General features: G+C 36.7%; 1 protein-coding gene across 1 annotated transcript; it reads right to left on the reverse strand.

Moving 5' to 3' along the window:
• Window positions 1-6,309: 6,309 nt before the first annotated feature.
• LOC135605154 (uncharacterized) lies at window positions 6,310-10,601 on the reverse strand. The gene is made up of 2 exons (XM_065094911.1): window positions 9,751-10,601; window positions 6,310-7,508 (listed from the first exon to the last, which is right to left on the reverse strand). Exons 1-2 carry the CDS (start codon window positions 10,199-10,201, stop codon window positions 7,459-7,461), a joined length of 501 nt encoding a protein of 166 aa, XP_064950983.1. The 5' UTR covers window positions 10,202-10,601; the 3' UTR covers window positions 6,310-7,458.
• Window positions 10,602-22,049: the final 11,448 nt, after the last annotated feature.

Raw genomic sequence — 22,049 nt, forward strand, 5'->3', positions numbered from 1 at the left:
AAGCCTTCGGTCATCCCTCTACATGCTGTGCAAAGCATGAACATATCAAAAGACATGGACATACATAAGCATTACATTAAACATTCTATTTTGAAGTTTGTCCATGACATTCTCCCCCACTTATTACTTCGATGTCCTCGTCAAAGCCTTTGTGAACATTGTAACTCCTCGCCTTTGCTGAGTCTTCAATCTTCTACTCCAGCTGCAATGCGCCTCTTGGCTCCCAACTGCTCTCCACTGTTGTTTTTGAGTAGTCGAACCTTTGATCCGTCATGCTGCTTCAACTCACCAATGACTCTGACTCTGGTGTGGGGTTGGCTAAGTTGTGTTGATCCTTGTTGATTCCTGCGGATCCTCCAAATGAAGGAAAAGACCATCCTTACTATGCGCTAGTCTCTCAGATGCCTCATGCTGCTTGAACTGGGTGGATGCTTGTTGGAGCTTTAATGAGCATCGCCTCATAAACTTTCAAAGTTTTTAGTCCTTCCTCCACAAAATTTACTTATCGACTTTTCTTTCACGTAGTTGTCACTTCCAAGTAGATTCGCATCACTTCCGCTTTCGATTGGCATTCTGTTGGGAAATGAGGTGGATACTCTACTCTTAGTAGCACTAATCACCAATGGTGAGGATTTGACAACTATTATCTTTTAATATCTTCGAAAGGGTCTTTGAACCTATGTAGAGCTCCTCTGCTAGATAGATAAGAGAATTAGGGTACTCAGTTTCACCCATTCTCTTAAGGGTTGAGAAGGCAAAGGTTACTTGACTTCGCTCGCCTCCTCGAGGTTGTACTCCATGCATCGAGCTGGTTACTAGCCTTCGCCTACTCTTTGCTCACACTTCTAAAGCGCTTGAAGTGTTTGAACTCCTTGCATTGAGTTAGTTACTGTGATTCACCTTCTCAATGCCATCGAACTTCTGGAATGCAGGAAGTTTTCACCCCAACTTGGAGTAATTCTCTAATAGATTTGGTCGCCTCTGGGATTGTACCGTCTTCTCCATCAACCCTGCCGCCTACTCCACTAAGTAGTAAAGGTACAACACCGCATACTGCCTACTTTGTTCCTTGGTTGTGCACTCTTGCATGACCCAAAGTCCTTCACTTTCGGCTATCTTGATGAAAAGCTCATTGACATCGGTCTTACGAAGTTCCTTGGCCTCTGCCCTTCAGCCTTGTCTCGGTACTCGGAGTTTGCCTCTGCATGCTCCACCGCCTCAACCCCTTTCACGACCAAGCGCTCTCCCTCCATGAGAGCAAGGGATCAATGACTTTCACGAAAGTACCGCCTCTACGGTACCATGGCGCTGCCATGCCCATGACCCTACTATCCATCGCCTTGCATCTGCATCCCTTTTCTTCATGATCAGTAGATATATCTCTGTGGCACTCCTCCGAGTCCATCTCCATTCTAACTGATGCTTGATTTTGGGTAGCTAAGTCCCTCTAGACTCATTGTCGCTTCCTCGCCCCTTTCGACCTCCTGCTTCAACACCTCTATGTTCTCCAAGTAGCTCCCTTTGGTCGATGGAAAGATAGACTGCAACTCCCATGCATGGCCTCTGCCATCACATTGTAGGATTTGCACTGATTCTGTTCTCCTTAGCTTCCTTGGTAGCAACGTTCGCTTACTCGACCTTGTCCTCTGACTTGTCGGGCTCCCTTAAGTGAATATAGGCTCTGGAGCAGTCCAACTCTCTAGCTGTTTCGATCATACCTCTGCATGATCAAGTTCCTCCCATGGGACTCACTAGTACTTGCATTCGAACTTTTCCTTTGGTGGAACATAGCCCCCATATGCTGATGACCAAGGCTTTCATCCGATACAAAATTCGATGCATGCACGGAAGACCCACCTCTGTGGTACCATGGCCTTCACTCCTTGAATCCATAGCCCTTCTTGCCGTCGTGTTGTTCACTGAAGTGGAGCTTCCAGTAGCTCCTGATCATACCTCCGTATGATCTAGTCCCTTACATGATGCATTCATGTGTATCGCATTGCCACGAACTGTTCCACCATGATCCGCTGCACTATGTCGCCTCCTGGTGACATCTCTATTGCATTTTGATCCTTGTAGGATGAACTCAAATTGTGATCCCTCCATATATGGCCTCTGCCAATACATCGTAAGGTCTCTTCCACCTTCGATTTTGTTCGCTCCTTTAGCAATCGACTTTCATTCACCCACTCTTGGGTCACACCTAGATGAAGCACCACTCTAGGACAGTCCATCGCCTAGTAGCTCGTGAAGTCCCCCAACTTCGCTATAATTAGTGCACCATTGTTTGGATCCTGGGCCTCTGCCCCTACCAACATAATTTCCGCTGCACACCGCTTCCTTCATGACAACTTGAATGGTAACACTATAGCATATTCTTCAAAAGTACCCACCTCTGCGTCCTCTTGCCCCATGCCAAGGCCTTCTAAACCCAACTTCGCCTCTGCAAATTGAGTCGCATTAGTTCCTCCATCAAATGCTTTTCCAAGATAAGGTGCATATGCCTAGAAGCTCCCTTCGTCTTTGGCACCATGCAAGATGAGTCTGCTCCGTCAGAATGAAGGACCCATGGAACAACATGATCCTGCTCTTGCCTCTGTAAGAGTTCATGTCCTTGACCTCTGTCCAAGGAAAGCACTGTGCCTTCGCTCCATGTTCCATCTTCTATGCTGGCTCCCTTCATGCGGCTTGGGTACTTCGCCAAGTTACACCCAAATTGCTCCGCTCCTCATTTTTTGCATTAAGTTGATTGTGGCCTTCGCGCCTACCATTCCATGGGTCAGCCCTCCCTTGAGTCCGATCTCCATATCGACTCCAAGTTTGCCTTCATTTGTGTTTCTTTAGGTCTCTCCCCCACTTAATCTCGCAATGCATCCACCAATGCATTCTCTCGAGCGAGATCATGCGATGACTCCTCGCCGCTTGCTTAGTCCATTGAGCTTCATGGAGTTGTTGTTTGTTGAGGTACTCCTCAACATGTGAGGTTCGTCCCATATGATTCTCCCTTTGAAGAGTTGGGACTTATCTCTCCTGGATAACTGTCTCGTTGGAGCAACATCTCTCTTCGTTTCGGAGACCACCATCCCCTTGGACTACTCCGATTTGTTGAACAAACTGTGCATTGTTCTACCTCCTGCAAACGCACTTACTAGATTGTGACTCCACGTCAATACAGCCCCCGCTGCACCACTCAAGGCCTAGCAACATGCTGAACTTGTTGCACACTTCAGCCTCCTACGGACATATCCTTCACATGCCAAAGAGAAAGTTTCAATGCTCCATGGCACCGAGTTTCGGTCGCCTTGGGATGGCCGCGAACATTCTATCGTCCACATACAAGCCCATGTATGAGTACCGAATTCTTTGAGTTAGCAATTCCCCTCACCTCTGTGAGCTTTACACAACTCTTTCGGTCGCTGAGCAACTCATTCCACCTTGCATGGTCTCATCCTTTACGAAGCGCCTCGCTTGCCTTGAGCACCATCAAGTATAGTTGTCAATGTTGAGCCATAGCTCAAACTCAACCATCCCAACCTTTGTGCGCTCTGTATTCTTCCAAGCTTGCATGTTCTCGTGATGCCTCTTGCACGAAGGGTTGGCTATTCCTCGGAATGCCAATCTCATATGCTCACTCCTCCGAGCGACTCCTTTTCCCTATATCTCCATGCTCGTTTTCCCTCAAACGATCGCGCATGTGCTAACTGCCCTCAACGCAGCCCCGCTAGGTCCCCCATGTTTGCATGCTAAGTGTTTCTATGAGTGTTTGTCCCACTCTGATACCATCTGTCACAGACTTAGTTGGTTTTGCCTAAGTTGTACAACACCCTTGCGTGTCCGTCCACAAAGGTCAGCCTCCCCGAAGCCTCCCATGTCCCTTAGGACCCACAAAAAAGAGAACGGGTTAAAGAAAACACCTCATTTGGGATCCACAAGCAAACATTTCCGAAAACACTTCATAGACAATGCAAATTACAAACAGACTTTACAAGCTCTGAATAGTTGCACAATAAAGGGTCAAAATGGTCCATTACAGATCGAAAATCTCTCACAAGTGTCCACATGACATAACCTTTATTTACAAGCCTAAAGCTGCCACCAAACCCAACTAAAATAGGACTATTAAGCCTTCGATCGTCCATCTACATGTTGTGCAAAGCATGAACATATCAAAAGACACGGACATACATAAGCATTACATCAAACATCCTGTTTCGAAGTTTGTCCGTGATATGGTGGTATTGCTATATCTAAAAAATCGGGGATAAGACACTTTTAGGCTCCAAGTTTGAATCCACTTAAGGCCTATAAATACCCCTCTCATCCATAGTTAACATACACAAGAATTGAGAGCAAAAAAGGAAGAAAACGCTATTGTAATTTTGTGAGAACTCCTCTCAAACTCTGAGTGTTAGTAAAGTTTAAGAGAGGAGATAGTGTGAGTGTAAAAGTTCTCTCCTGAGTCTGTCAAAAGGAGAATAGAGATGTAAGAAGGTGGTTGGTCTTTGCCTATTAAAAGAAGACCACTAGTGGATGCCGGTGGCCTCGATAGAAGAGGAATCGAGAGTGGATGTAGGTCACAAAGACCGAACCACTAAAAATTCCGGTGTGTTTTTTTCTTACTGCTTATTCTATTTTCTGCATTGCAAACTATCCAATCCCCTCTTCTCTATTCACTTGTAAACTTATACGAGTCAAACAAACAGTTTTCGTCGTAATCAGTTTTATCGTACGAAGATTGTAAGTAATAATCCCAACAAAATATAGTTAAAGTTTAAGAGAGGAGGTAGTAGGGGGTGTAAAGGTTCTTTCCTAAGCCTGTTAAAAAAAGAATAGAGTTATAAGAAGGTGGTTGGTCTTCACCTATTAAAGGAAGACCGCTAGTGGATGCTAATGGCCTCGACGAAAGAGGAATCGGGAGTAGATGTAGGTCATAACGACCGAATCAATATAAATTCTAGTGTTTTCTTTCCTAACTACTTAGTCTATTTACTATATTGCAAACTATTCAATCCCTCTTCTCTATTCACTTGTAAACTTATATGAGTCAAACAAATAATTTTAGTTGTAATCAGTTTTTATCGTACGAAGATTTTCAAAACCCATATTTTTATCCACTGCACTACTTCACCCCCCCCTCTTAGTACCGACTCGATCCTAATAGAATGATTTCGGGACGGGTTTTGTTTAGTGTTGGAATAACTACATGAGATCCGGATTCTAATTGTAATAAAATATTATATTATTAGATTATAAATGAATATCATCTAATCGTGATTGTTCTATCAATATGTGATAAGACTGGTAAAGTAATTTTTATTGAATCCTATTAATCCAACATTGATACTTGAAGATGAATTATTTTGAATTAAAAAATTGAGATCCTGACCATTCATGTTGAAATATTGATGGGACTATGAATGGTTAACCAAGAGCATATGTATGAGTTGAGATCAAATTTAAATTACATTTTTCTTGTTGTTTTACATATTTATTAATCCACTGAGTTCCATTGATATGATTATAAATTGATTTGGTAAGCCATCTTAAGTTGGATTGGGCTACTTGTGAAAGGGCTATAAGTGATAACAGATGAGATTTTCTCATCTGAATAATAAATGATATTTTTCAACTGAACGAAAAAATCTCGTTGCTCAGTTGAGGAAATCTTCTCTTTCAACATGTATAAATAGACATCATATTAAAACTAATGGAAGAGAATGCTATTTTGCTTTTACAACTTCATTCTTTATTTTATCAATAAACACATGGTATGCAACTGTTATTATACTATGTCTCACATGTCTTATATTATGCATGAATTCATACTCTTGATAATCATATGACAAATTAACTCTTTCTACATAATTAGTATCTTATCGTCTATATATAATGATGATGTATAAAAAATATTATTTAGAATTATTTTCTAAATAGATCGAGTCTAACACTAAAAGCTCGTTGTCTAGTAGCCATGGTGAGATAAAAGAAGTTATCCTAGGAAGTGATGTCCCTCTATGAGTTAGTGAGAGAATGTATTATTGAATATCCAACTATGTCATGATGTTATTGATGATGATTATGCATGCATGTACTAATTTTTATGTATTATTTTAAATAAGAGAATGCGATAATTAAAGGAGAATATTACTCTTTTCGAGAGTGATGTGGTTTCTCCTTCATTATTTGGGAGTATGCATCCATCAAAGTCCTGTTCATATGGCTCATGTATTTATGAACAACAGTACAAGGAGTTGTTATAATCTGCAGATAATAAATACTTGACTATTAATATACATTTGCACTCCTACTTGTTGGTATCTTCCTATTCCATAAGAAGTCTCTCTTCGTTGATCCCTATTTGTTTGTTGCAGGATTGTTCCAGAGGATACAGCACACCAGTGACAAAAGCAGTCCATCAATAGCTTACCCAAGTGGAATTAGCTTCAAAAGATCAGGATCATGAACTGAGGTCATTCTCAAATCTATGAGTAGCTTACACATGAAACCAACCTTCCAAATTAGCAGTATCTCAATAAAACCTTGAATAAAAGTTGAGAGACGGCATTCCATGAAGACGAAGGATACACTTCTTAACATCTCAACTCCTTCTTCGGCCATAGCTTTACTCCACAGATTAAGTCCCAATTGGTAGCCAGTAGACTATTTATTACAAGCCCATTGGTAGCCAATTGAGAACAGTAGAAAGAAACTGTGAACATATATGTAAAAATTCAAGAGACAAAAGCATACTTACCAACCATACTTTAACTCAGCTAATTGATATCATTTTGAACAAAGAGATTGCTGACTAATTTTTTATGAGGTGTAACTTCCCTCCCTCCATATATGCAACTATTAGGAAAAGAGAACAGAGACAAAAGTCCAGTTTGTGTGGTTTATTTGCAGATGTAGCTGCAGATTTCATAAACTTAAGCCCCAGACAAAGATGAGAATTCATGCTATTCATTCAGCACCGTTCCATGCAACTGAAATAGCTCCAGATTTTACAAAGATATCGACCGGATGCTGTCTAACGGGCCACAAGGAGTCTCAAGCTTCCTGGACTTCAATATTTGTAGAAAAATAATTAATACGACACCCAATTGAATTGTTCAGCAGAGAAGTTTCTGTTTTGAGGCGGAAAGAAAGCAAAGAATGAATAAAACCATATTGTCAACTTAAGTAGTCCTGAAATATTTACGAATGTCCATCGAGGTTGCATGCCTTTGCTGCTTCCTTTACTTTCACTTCTCTTGCAACTCGTAATGAATTTTTTGCTTCTGAATATACACTCTGATAGTTCAGCAACAAGTTTAAATACCAAAACATCCTACAGCTCCTATTCTAATTATTTTATCATTTTTCTCTTTTTTCACCTTTTTTTATCTCAAGTATCAATATCCTCTTATCTTCAGTTTATACTGAACACTATAAAGATCAAGCCTACTTGTAGTTGTTTCATGCTGACAATTGTTCTGCAAGCCACTGTTCGATATCCTTTTTGCCTTCTGCAAAATAAAATAATAAATATGACTTCATATAATAAAAATTTAAATCAAATTACATTTTAAAAGTATAATTCATCTTCCCAAAGAACAATATACATGTTTCCAATATGAAAAACGGATAGACAGAACAACAGAAACCATGGGCAGGCATCATATCCAAAAAATAATTGTGGTAGAAGGTATATGGGTAAAGTGTGCTGCCAAGTTTATCTTCTGCGAAACTCCACTTAGACCATTATCATGCAATTGAATTTTGAAAATTTAAGGAAAAAAAAAAGCTCTAGATGATCAACAACACAGAATTGCTTTTAAGAGAAAAATTTTGGAAGAGAAACAGGACCACAAGAAGTAGCTGTGAACAGCACAATACAAAATAACAAAATATTGCTTTCAATAACATACAAAACAATACACAAACAGAAATAGATCTGTACAAAACAATATGGAGCTTGCACTGAGTAACACCAACTCAAGGGAAACAGCAAAAATCAAAAGGCATTTTCAAATGTAGTTCCTTAAGTTAGATCCACTTGCACATTGTGGGTTTACAACTCTAAACTGAAGAACTTTTAGAAACCATAAGCATGGTGCTTCTCCTGTACTGAAATTCTGTGTTTAGTCCATGAAAAATCCAGCAAGGAAGATAAATGAAAGTGAGAATTCGGTGCCTCAGAGATTGCATGGAAGTGCTCATAATTAGACTGATACTGTGATCTGGTAACGATAGGAACAATATCTCCATCAAGGTGGTCAATAGTCGAGACCTAAGACCTCATGATGCAATGTGTGAAGCGTCTAACAGCATAATCGAATTAACTAAATTGATGCACAACAGCACAAGGATATGAAAGGCATACCTGTATGTGTAAGTGTGTCTAGTCTAGCATACGAGTTCCCTAAGGCCTAAACTAAATCTGTTGCACCTGTTAGGATGTGCAGTGTCAGATGCCTGTGGTGCCCACTCAACATAGATGTGGGGTCCCTCTAACGAGAGGAAGGACTTGTTGTGGAGGAGCGACGTGGATGGTTTTATCTGCACATTCAAGTACATCTGGCAATGCAAAAACAAGGTTGTGTTCCTCTGTTTGTGCATACAAAACATTGTGTTGAACCAACTTGAGAAATCATACAGAAGCAATTGATACCCAAACTGCCTATCCAATGTTTAATAGCTAAAAGGTTTAAAAAGTTATATTTAGACAAATTTCAGAATCCATGTACTAAGTTGGCATCTTAGAAAATTTCTCAGCACAACTTGTAAATCTTTGGCGTACTCCGGTTCTAGAATTAGAAAAGTTAAAATTAGTCAAAGAACTACAATATTTTACAGAGAAATAATAATTAGGCAGATTACAGAAGCCCATAATGAATCATCTAACCTGAGCAAGAAAACGTTTGGCTATTGATGGGCTGGAGATAGCCTATTTTACATACACATCAACATTAAAGAATTAGTGAAAACAACTCAACTCCTAGAACGCTCGCCTTACAAATCAGTATTCCTTAATACTGTAAAGCATGGCCAGCTTCGTGGTCATCTGTATCATTATGAGCAAGGCAAAACATGAATGAATCGTTTCCATTAACCAAGACTGTTCCAAATTCTGAATAGCTTAATCATGACTAGTGCAATTGGTATTATTAGGTTCTTCTCAAAGAAAAAACAAAATGCAAATATAAAGAACATAATATAATGAAGGATTTCTGAAAACAGCATTTGTCTGCATGAGCACGCAGACATACAGACACAAAATCCCCCTTATCAAGGCCTTCAACTTAAAACTTACAAAAGTGATCAGTCAAGGAGGAAGACATTAACCAAAATCAATACTTAGAAACTAGCGGTCTTTGAAGCAAACTTTAGACGTTTTGCTGTGTAGTATCAATCAAGGTTTGTCAAAAGTAGCATACCAACAGGCACTACCACAGTTTCGTTGGAGAAATTATGATAAATTTTCTATTGAAATCTTCTCTCTTCATTAATCCAGAAAGCCTTAAAGGCATAGATATAGACTTTTTAATTTCCTGATATGAAATGAAGGTACTCCAAATAAATATTTGGAATGAGGATCAAATTATTATGAGATTACTAATTATAATAACATAAACATAGCATATGATCCATAATGATATGATGAATCTTGAACTGCTGTATCAACATGTGCAAGATGCAAGCCTCTCGGACAAGTTGAAGAAGAGAGCAAATGCAGTAAAATAAAGATAAAATCTATTCACCTCTTACCAGAATGGTCATCGTTGTTGAGACCAATAGTACCCAAAACATGCTTCTTGGAGAAATCAACCTGCGCGTAGCAACCTCGCGCATAGCATGGGACCAAGACGGCAAAGCCGTTCTCCGTCTCGCTCTCAGACCGGAACTCGGATGCATGCGGTTCCAACCACCCAATCGCCCAATCCGGATCATCAAAATCACCCATGCATTCCCCACGTGAATGGACAAGGACTGCGTCGTACTCCTTATCAACTCGCTGCTGCTCCCGGCTAAGCGACTTCCTCTCGGTTCGTCCCGAATTCGATCGGATCTGAGGCACGTTACCTGCTGCAATCTTCAAAGAATCCGGATCCCTGTACCCCGTGAGGTAATCAGACGAAGAACTCAGTGATTGCTCGGGAGATTGACGACCTTTTCTTCCCCAAAGCCAATAAGAGAGAAGATTAAAAAGCATAGCCATATCTGAGAAACCGGATACCGCTCTCAGAATCAATCTTCTGAACCAAAACACACAAAAATGGAATCTCTTTTACCAATATTCCACTAACGATCAGCAAGATCTCGTCTTTCCCATCGGAATCAATGAAAGAAACCAAAATCTTCCCACAGATGACCGCCTCCTATAATCTACCTCTTTTCAGAGCTAAAAATCCGTGGCCACCTTTGAGAACATCAAATCGGACGAACACAAGCAGAACAAGAATTCTATGCCCACGGATAACCATATCGAACGATCTGATCTCTCTCACCTGGCGCTTTCCAAACGCCAATTGCACACGGACATCAACGCCCTCTCCGTCGGTCCTTTTCCCAAATCGCGTCCCCTTCCAACGTCTCCCGCCGTCTGCACACACGAACCCGTGCTCAGGATTCCTCGATGACACAGTTTACGGCCTCGATTCGCTGATCTCTGATCTCTGATCTCCATTGAATCTTATCCGTTCGATCCTCTGGGTCTAAAGCTAGCGAAGGTAACGCACACAGAATACACGCGTGGTGTCACAAGTGGCGGTGGGGCCCGAAGAGGATAACGTGAGCAGGGAGAAGCAGGTGGTCCCCTTATAGGTGGGTAATAGTTCAGGCTAGGTGGTGGGGATATTTGTCGCTTCTCTCAATCCAATCATTGCCTTCGCGGCGCAGGCCACTGCGACCACTGCTACGTATTGACGAATATACCCCTCTTAAATTTGTGATTACCGAATTCTCCAAATATGCATGAAACTTTTCTATATTGGAGTGTCATTAGGTTAGTTTATGTTAGTTGCATATATGTAGTAATATGACATGACAATAAAAAATATTTTATTATAAAATAAAAAAATAATACAAGTGAAATTTAATTCAAGATTTTACTAAGCCACTTGATAAGCTTTCCATAAAAGCAAGATGGTGAGAGTATGGCATGTTCTATCATGCATCAAGTTAATTTTATTAAGATTAATTAAATATTAAATAAAAATATTAGCTAACTTAGTTAGTGAATACGTTAATTATTGATAAGAAATTTTTTTGATCAAATATTATCTTCACTATTTACTCTCTTGGTAAAAAAAGATTACCCAACTCAATAAATTGGGTTGGATATGCTTTTAGATTTACGTTATTTGCATATGCTTTTAGATTGTGACAATGACAATCAACAAGTTTTTTTATAAAATAATAATAATAAAATCATAATTAAATTCATTATATTTTATAAAATAGTCAAATTCTTTTTATCAACTAAACTAGTTAGCAATATTTAAAAACTAAGATAAGAGTGTATAATAAGAAAAATTAATCCTCATCATCATGTAATATTTATTTAGAGTGAAAATGTCTTGATCTTTGTGTATCAAAATGAATTCATTACCAAAATACTAATTTATTATCAAAAGCACATATTAATCAAAACAACATAAACAATAGAGCAATAAATCAATCACAATGAGACCAAATTTTTAACGTAGAAAACCTAATGCAAGAAAAATCACGGGACCGTAACCCACCTTAAACTTCTACTATCAATAGTAACGATAACAGGTTTATAGTAAATCTTCTCCAGAATAACTAGAGGATCATAATAACATCAAGAACATAAATCTTGGCTGAACATTAATGTATCATCACCACCAAAAATGGATTTCATAAAAAGATAATTTTAGGTCTCACAGAATGGTTATAGTAAGAAAGTATTTCAAATAGGGTAAACTGTAGATCAACACCATTAGGATTGTAGAGCTTGCTGCAAGGATTCTCCACATAAAATTTGGGCCAAACCTAATAATGTTTGACCACTAATCGTCAAGCAGAAAACTCAAAAAACCTAATTTTCTCTCTCCTTTTTCTCTCTTTGTTCTTTCCTCTTGCTGTTCACCGTCACAATTCGCTACACGCACCTCCGCTCATTTGCTATTCCTCGTTGCATGCACCATGCACGTCTCTTCCCCTTTTTCTTTTCATTATTGATTTGGGCTCAAAAAGCCCAATTGTCCAGTCCAAGCCCACATATGGGCTGAACCCAATAATTCTCTCCCTCCAGCTCGTATGGTGGCCTGTATCAAGCTCGCTCTTTGCCTACATGCTTTAAGTTTTTCCTCAGGCAAAGACTTTGTTAACATATCTGATCCATTCTCATTGGTATGCACCTTTTCCAAGTGCAATTCTTTCATCTCAAGTACATCACGAATCCAGTGATATCCCACATCAATATACTTGGATCTAGAATGGTATGTTAAATTTTTGAAGAGGTGAATGATACTTTAAATGTCATAATAAATAATATATCCTTTCTGTTTCAAGCCAAATTCTTGTAGAAACTTTTTCATTCATAAAGTTTCCTTGCAAGCTTCAATAATTGCTATATATTCTACTTCTGTGGTTGATAGAGCAACACAATTCTGTAACTTAGATTGCCAAGAGACTGCTCCCCCTGCAAATGTCATCAAGAACCCCGAAAATGGACTTCCTAGAATCAGTATCATCAAACAAGTATGTATCCATGTACCGTTCTAACATAGGTTCATCATTACCAAAACATAAACACAAATTGGAAGTACCTCTTAGATATCTTAATATCTATTTCACTACTGCCCAATATTCCTTTCCAGGATTAGAGAGAAATCGGCTGACAACTCCAATTACATGAGCTATATCTGGCCTAATACAAATCATAGCATATATCAAACTGCCTACTGCAGATGAGTAAGGCATTCTAGATATTTCTTCTTTTTCTTTCTTACTTGTAGGACATTGTTACGAACTAAGTTTGAAATGACCTGCAAGTGGAGAACAAACTACTTTGGCTATACTCATATTGAATCTTTCATGAACCTTTTCAATGTAAGTCTCTTGAGATAGCCAAATCTTCCTTTTCTTCCTATCACAAAAAATCTTCATGTCAAGTATTTGTTTCACCGATCCTAAATCTTTCAAAGCAAAAGACTTACTTAGCTCTCTTTAAGCTTTTTAATTTTACCAATATCATGGCCAACAATCAGCATATCATCAACATATAGTAGGAGAATAATAAAATCATCATCTGAAAATTTTTTCATAAACACACAATGATCAGATGTGGTTCTATTATACCCTTGGCTCATCATAAAGGAATCAAACTTCTTGTACCACTATCTAGGTGCCTCTTTGAGACCATATAAGCTTTTCCTAAGCTTACACACCAGATTTTCTTTTCTCTTGACTTTGAAACCTTTTGGCTACTCCATGTAAATTTTTTCTTCTAAGTCACCATAAAGAAATGCTATTTTCACATCAAGTTGCTCAACTTCTAAGTTCAAACGGGCAACCAAACCAAGAACAACTCGGATATAGGACATTTTCACAACTGGAGAAAATATTTTTTCAAAGTCAATACATTTCTTCTGACTGAATCCTTTCACAACTAGTCGTGCCTTGTATCTTTGTTGTGAGCTATTATTTTTAGACTTTAATTTGTAAACCTATTTATTTTTTAGAGCTTTCTTCTCTTTAGGTAACTTTACCAAGTCATAGGTGTGATTTTCAAGCAAGGATCTCATCTCTTCATGCATGGCTTTAACCCACTCATTCTTATATTTATGTAAAATAACTTCTTGGTAAGTTTCTAGCTCTCCCTCATCAGTAAGCAAAACATACTCATGTGGAGGATATCTGGTAAATGGTTGTCGCTCTCTAGTGGATCTTCTCAATGGAATCTCAACTAGTGGTGTAGGTGCTTATTCAGTTGGTTCAACATCATCAACTGTAGGAGTATTATCACTTGCATTCTCACTATAATCTTCTTGTTTATCTCCCACATTATAATCATGAACTATAGGTGAAGGAACTGGACCCAAACTACAAGGAATATAAATAGAGGTTTTTGGCTTCTCAACATTATCACTATTATCAAACAATTGGTCTTCAAGAAATAAATATCTCTACTTCTAATAATCTTCTTGTTCATTGGATCCTATAATCTGTACTCAAACTCTTCATGATCATATCCTAAGAAGGTACATGTTTTTGCTTTATTATCAAGCTTGGATCTCTTATCTTTGGGAATATGAACAAATGCTTTACACCTAAAGACTCTCAAGTGATTATAAGATATATCTTTTCCTTTACATACTCTCTCTGAAACATCACCTTTCAGAGGAATTGATGGAGAAAATTTTATGAGGTCAATTGTAGTTCTTAAAGCCTCCCCCTAAAATGACTTTAGTAACTTGGCATGGGAAAGCATACACCTAATCATTTCTTCAATGGTTCTATTCATCCTTTCTGCCACATCGTTCTGTTGAGAAGTTTTAGGAACTGTTTTCTAAAGCTTGATACCATGAAACCTACAATAATTCTCAAAATGACCCTTGTACTCACCACCATTATCTGCTCGAATACAGTTTAGCTTTTTGTCAATTTCTTTTTCAACAATAACATGAAACTTTTTGAAAACATCGAGTACCTAGTCTTTAGATTTTAAAGCAAAAACCCAAACTTTTCTAGAATGGTCATCAATAAAAGTAATAAAATAAAGAGCACCTCCAAGAGTTCTAGTTTGCATAGTACAGACATCAGTATGAACTAAATCAATAACATATGATCTTTTCAATAATGGATATGTATGAAATACAACTTTATGTGTTTTTTCAACTAAGCAATGATCACAAGATTTAAGAGATGTACCTTGCAACTCTGGTAAGAACTACTTTCTAACAAGAGTTTGAACTCCCTTCTTGTTGATATGACTAAGCCTCTTGTGTCAAAGATCTATACTTTCACCTTTCTGAATTGCATTAACCTCTCTTTTGTGTAGCTTAGCTTCTATGATATAAAAAGAGTTAAGCTTCTTTCCTCTTGCCATAATTAGATAACGTTTAGTGAGTTTCCATTTGATTTCACCAAAATAATATGTAAATCCCTCAACATCAAGTCTACCTATAGATATCAAGTTAAGATGAATATCTAGAACATGTCTGATATCTTTGAATATCAATTTGCTCCCAATATTGTTATCCAAGCAAATATCTCCAATACCCACAATCTTTAATATACTACTGTTTCCCATTCTAACATTACCAAAATCACCAGTAGTGTAAGATCTGAAGAAATCACTGTAAGAAGTAACATGAAATGAAGTACCAGAGTCAATTACCTAGTTATTATCCTAAGCTGCAAGACTGACACAATCGTCATCACAAACAATAATGATATCACCTTCAACAGTAACTGTATTGGTCTCTTTCTCATTTTTCTTTCTTTCATTCTATTCTCACTTCCAAAACCTACAATCTTTCTTCATGTGACCTGATATGTTATAGTGAAAATATTTGATATCTCTTCTAAACTTGGATCTTCCTCTATAACCATATAGATTTATGCTATGACTTCTTCCATGTCTTTCTTGTTTTTCAGTAACAAATGCACTAAAAGAAGACTCACCGTGTTTTTTCCTTCTAGCATCTTTATTTAGTAAACTATCTTTAACCATATTTATAGTTAGAGTCCCCTCTAGTGTAGAGTTACAAATTGTTACAACATATATTTTTTCATTTTCTAGTAAAGAGCTGAGAAGTAATAATCCTTACATCTTATCATCTATATTCATTGTCATAGCAATCAGCTTATTTGCAAGACTTTGAAATAAGCTTATATGCTCAACAATGTTACCACCATCTTTATACTTCAAATTTATAAGTCTTCTGAGGAAAAAAATTCTATTTCTCATTATCTTTTTTGCAAAGAGGTTTTCTAACCTTTGTTAAGTAACATCAGCTTTGGTTTCATCAGAAATATGCTAATGCAAATTTATATACATCAATCTTCTAATATAGACAATAGCTATTCTATGTTGAACTTCTCATTCTTCATCGTCCATAGTAGAAGGTTTATCTTTAACTTTGATGGGCTTATATAAATCTTTGCAATAAAGCAGATCTTCCATCATATGCCTCTAAGTGGAATAATTTGATGAGTTCAATTTAATCATACCATCTAACTCTTCAATTTCAATCACACAAAAAAAAACTAGCACCAAATAACTTATTACTTTGATATCACTTGTTGGGAAAAATATGTTAAAGCGGAATAACTCTTTCTCATTTTGTGTATCAAAATGGGTTCCTCATCAAAATACCAACTTGTTATCAAAAGCACATATTAACCAGAACAACATAAATAGTAGAGCAATAAATCAATCATACAGTGAAACCAAATTTTTAACGTGGAAAACCCAATGCGAGAAAAACCATGGGACCGTAGTCTATCTTAAACTTTCACTATCATAACAAGTTTATAGTATTCTCTAAAATAACTAGAGGATCACAATAACATCAAGAATATAAATCTTGACTGAACATTAACATATCATCCCCACCAAAGATGGATTTCATTAAAAAGAGAATTTTAGGTCTCACAGAATGATTATAGTAGAAAAGTACTTCAGAGAGGGTAAACTGTAGATCAATACCATTAGGATTATAGAGCTTACTGTAAGGATTCTTCACATAAAATTTGGGCCAAAACTGACAACGTTTGGCTACTGATCGTCAAGCAGAAAACTCAAAAAAAACCTATTTTCTCACTCCTTTTTCTCTCTCTGTTCTTTCCTCTAGTTGTGCGCCACCACAGTTCACTGCACACACCTCCGCTCGTTCGTTATTTGCTCGCCGCACGTGCCATGCACGTCTCTTCCCCTTTTTTTTCATTGTTGATTTGGGCTCAAAAAGCCCAATTGTCCAGTCCAAGCCCACATATAGGCTGGACCCAACAATAAGCTTTAGAGTTTTATTGATGGATGTGATAGCAAATAAGATTTTCCTAATTACATGAGAAAATCTTGTTGAGGGAAATCCAACATACCAATAAACTTCAATGTCGTGAGCTCCTCCTGTAACATCCCCATTTTTTAAAATTTAGTAAAAGGTTTGTTTGTAAAAATAAGGATTATTTAATAATTATTTTATATTAAATAATATTATATTAAAAGTTTATGGCTAGGGACCTAAGAGTAAATATTAGAAGTTTGATATAATTTATGAAAGATTCAGATTTAAGTAAAAAAAAAAAATAGTGGACATATGTCACTAGCTAACCTAATGGTGCAACTTATGTTTACTCTAAAGATGACACCTAGCCCCTTTCATGCTTGCATGACACCTTGCAACTTTTACATTAGCCAAAACTCAAAAAAAAAAAAAAAAAGATGAAAGGTTAAAGAAAACAAACTTGAAGAGTTGCAGCCAACGTGAGTTTGAGAAGAGAAGGGAAGAAGAAGAAGAAGAAGAAGAGCTTGAGATTTTTCATCAATTTTCCCACATTTGAGATTCAAATAATATTAAGGCAAGTGTTCTAACCCCATCCTACAGTAACCTTAATCTTTGTTTCCATTTTTATTCTATAAAATTTGAGAGATTTCAATTGAGAACCAGACCTTCTTTCGTTTTGATACAAAGCCATGAATTTGTAATTTTTCGGTAATCTGACCTCTATGTAATATTTCGGTCATAACATTTTGTAATAAATTCTGATTTAGACAAAACCTATTCCATTTAAAAGTAGATAAAAAAATATTTATTTTGATATTAAGATCAAATGATTTGGAGTTTAATGGCCTACTAAGACTTCTATTTAAATTAACCCTATAGATTCTGCAAAACAGGGACTAAAATTTCTGACCTCTTGTTGCTTAACTACTTATAACTTTCTGCTGTGAACTCAGATTCATACAAAGTATGATTTATTCGAAGTTAGACTCAAAATGCTTTATGTATATACCTGATTTGAAAATTTTGGAGTACAATTGCTAACTAAAACATCTACTTTCATCGACCCTATGGATTTAGTAAAACAGTGCTAATATTTTTAGACCTTTAGCTATGAAATTATCTATAACTCCCTGTTGTAAATTTCAATTCTTATAAAACTTATTTGCTAAAACTAGATTGACAAAGCTTTCTAATGACACCTATTTTATATAAATTGGAGTATAATTGATTATCCAAATCGTTCATACAATGTTCCTATCAAATTCTACCAGAATCTAGCTTTAGTCGATTTTGGCTTTTCTTGTTTCTACAACGTTCCTATCAAATTCTACCAGAATCTAGCTTTGGTCGATTTTGGCTTTTCTTGTTTCTTCTCTTTGGAAATCGATTTCGGTAAAAACTCTTACTTCGGTTAAGCTTTACATTATTACTTTAAATTTCTGTATACTTTTGTCCTTTATTTATTTGTACATCTGCAGCTATCATCTAAAGTTCATGTTTGCATCGTAATGATTTGGCACATGCATCTCATTGTTCCGCATTTGCTTTCGATATGTGCCTCTTCCAGTTTCATTTCTTTGGACATTGAATTCATCTAATTTTCTTATTTTAATTGAGTTATATATGATTTCTTGAAATCCTTGTATGCTCTTGCTTTTGTTTCCTTTCAAATCTTAATATATTTGTGAAAGATTATGTTTGTATCTTATTGACTCGAAAGGTATATGTACATTTCGTTGTTCCGCATGTACTTCCGATATATGCTAATTTCATTATTCATACTGTCCCTTTGTACTCTGGTGTTTGTGGGATAAATGTGAACCTTTACTAGAAATGGTAATGGGAGTTATGCTTAGAGCCCACGATGCTTTGCCGGCCCCCTATGACTTCACTCAGACATGGGTGGATGGAGCTCCTAGACGTGGGAGATTTATGTTTGGTAGTTATTTAGAAATGGATGGACCATATTATGTTATGATCCCACTTCACCTTCTATGTGTTTGATATGATATCCAAAGCTTTGGCCATGTTTCTATGCATACTTTGGATAAGAATGTAATGAATGTATCGTCATGTGACATTTGAGCTTCTATTCATGTTTTGTTCTTTGATATGTTTCCAAAATGTTATAAGTCTTTGTTATACCTTGAAATTACCATATGCCATGGATATGCTCCTTATGTCAATGATATGCTCCAATTACCCTTCCTCGATTATATGAATAAAATTTGCTTCGAATGAAATGATATCGTAATTCTGCATTCAAACAACACATGCTTCTGTTTCATCTTGTATCTCTACTTTGTATTTTTGATACCTTATTTGTTTGAAAAAATGTCCTCTTTGCCATGGATATATTAGTCGCTTACTGAGCTTTATATGCTCACCCCGTTGATATATAAATTTTTCAGGATAGCTTATCACTCGCTAAAATATGTAGTTTGGGTTGAGGCAGTGGGAAGCTAGAAGATTTTGGGGCAAATCTTTCGTATTTGATATGTTGATGATGTATAAGTTCCTTTGTGTGTATCAACGACAAATCTAGATTGATGTATCCTATAAATATTTGAAAAGTAACTCTCATATTAGGATTTTGGGAATGTTAAGTTAAAATTATGTAATGAATGATATAAATATGTGGTACATATTAGTTTTGTAAGAATTTATGATGTGGTACATGTGGTACTATTGTGGATTTATGATGTGGTTATGGTTTAGTTAAGTTACCTTTGAATTTTAAGAATCATCTAATTACATGATGTATGGTTATAAACTGCACAGGTTTTGTGAATTGTGGATTGTAGAGTTGAATGACTTTAATGCTTTTCTTAGTGACCTCAAATGTGTGATTGGATCCTGGATTTTTTGTTGAATTATAATATTATCAATTTTGAGTTAGGTTCACACCTCCTGAATAAAAATTAAATTTGGGAGGCGTGATAGCGTGGTATCAGAGCATAGTTTGATGATCACTGAAATATTTGATATGTTGATGTGCAAAATATATTGAGGTTTAGTGAACTATAGTGATTGGGAAAAATTTTCTTTGATGCATTTTAGGAATCTAGGATGATGAGGACATTTAGTCCTCCTACTTTATCTGCTTTTGATTAATTAAGCGTGATAAAAGGGTTGATCGGGGATATTAAATCAGAGTGGCGCAGTAGAAGCGTGGTGAACCTAATACATTGGTAGCAAAAAAATAGATGATGCGATTGGAGAATATATTTGATGTACGAAATTGTTTTGATGATCAAAAGAATTTCTAGAGATCAAGGACAGGAATAGCAAGGACAAGTTTACCAAAACAAAATATTAGAAATGAATCAGAATGCGATAATAAGAGGGTCAAGACATCATCGATTTGAAAAAGGGAAGTCACCACAAAAGATTCAATCCTGTGTATGATGCAAGTTAGATTATGAAATAAGTTTGTATTTGTAGGTGACTGGAGCCTATTTTGCTTGTGAAAATTTGGATCATAAAATAAAAGACTACTCTTTGAATAAGAAGAAAGAATCACTGCCTCATAAACCATCAGCCCATGCAGAGTGTATGTTATCACGGAATATGATTCTAAAGCTTCTGAATTAGTTGTCGAAGATACTATGCATGTTTATGAAAGAATTCAACTATTTGTTTGACCATGTGTCTCATCTATTATTTGATTCGCAATATTTTGCTTATCATATGGGCATTCAACCTAAACCACTGGATTATATGCTATATGTAAACACGACTATTGGGGATTATTTGATAACAAACTCGATCTGGTCATCTTATTGATTTCTATTGAAGAACATGAACTTCTTGCTGATTTTGTTCTCCTAGATATTTGGAGTTTTGATATTATACTAAGTATGGATTGACTATCTTCCAATCATACCAGTATAGATTGTTATACAAAATGATCACTTTTTGTATACTAGATTATCCCATCTTTTATTTTGAGAGTATTGGGCATGATTTACCTCCTTACCTGATGTATTTCCAGATGACTTGTCTGGTTTACCTTCAGATAGAGAGGATGAATTTACTATTGATTTGGTCCCCGGGATAACCGATGTATTTCCAGATGACTTGTCTGGTTTACCTTCAGATAGAGAGGATGAATTTACTATTGATTTGGTCCCCGGGATAACCCCAATATCTAAGCCTCCTTACAGAATGGCACCACTTGAGCTAGAGGAATTGAAAAAGCAACTACAAGAACTATTAGATAAAGGTTTCATTCGACCTAGTGTTTCACCATGGGGTGCTCCGATGCTATTAGTTAAGAAGAAGGATGGAACATTGAGACTTTGTATTGACTATATACAATTGAATCAGGTAACCATCAAGAATAAGTATCCCCTACCCAGAATTGATGATTTGTTTGATCAATTGCAGGGTGCACAAGTATTCTCCAAGATTGATTTAAGGTCAGGTTACTATCAGTTAAAGATCATGAAGGAGGATATTCCAAAAATAGCTTTTAGAACTCGATATGGTCACTATGAATTCTTAGTGATGCCTTTTGGTTTAACTAATACCCTTATAGCTTTTATGGAACTGATGAATAGGATATTTCAGTCATTCTTGGATGATTGTATGATTATATTCATTAATGACATATTAGTATATTCAAGGAGTAATCAGGAGCATGAGGAACACTTGAGAAATATATTGTCCATACTAAGAGAAAAGAAGTTGTATGCAAAGTTTAGCAAATGTGAATTTTGGTTGAATGAAATTGCTTTCTTAGGCCATGTGATTTCAGGGAAGGGTATATTTGTTGATCCAAAGAAAGTGGAAGCTATGGTTAAGTGGGAAGTACCAACAAACGTGACAAAAGTTAGAAGCTTCTTGGGCACGGCAGGTTATTACAGGAGATTTGTGGAGGGATTTTCTCGAATCGCTCAACCTCTCACCAAACTCACTCAAAAGAATGTCAAATTTATATGGGGTGATGATTGTGAGCAAAGTTTTCAAGAGTTAAAAAGGAGATTGACTAGTGCCCCTATTCTCACTATTCCAAGTGGTGATGAGGGATTTATGGTTTATACTAATGCCTCAAGAAAGGGCCTTGGATGTGTTTTGATGCAA

This window comes from Musa acuminata, chromosome BXJ2-2, assembly GCF_036884655.1.
Source record: "Musa acuminata AAA Group cultivar baxijiao chromosome BXJ2-2, Cavendish_Baxijiao_AAA, whole genome shotgun sequence".
NCBI lineage: Eukaryota > Viridiplantae > Streptophyta > Magnoliopsida > Zingiberales > Musaceae > Musa > Musa acuminata.

Coding starts and splice junctions, on each gene's coding strand:
- LOC135605154 (XM_065094911.1), bottom strand. CDS start 10,201: ATGGCTATGCTTTTTAATCTTCTCTCTTATTGGCTTTGGGGAAGAAAA. Junction 7,509..9,750: donor CAACAACGATGACCATTCTG/GTAAGAGGTGAA, acceptor TTTATTTTGCAG/AAGGCAAAAAGGATATCGAA.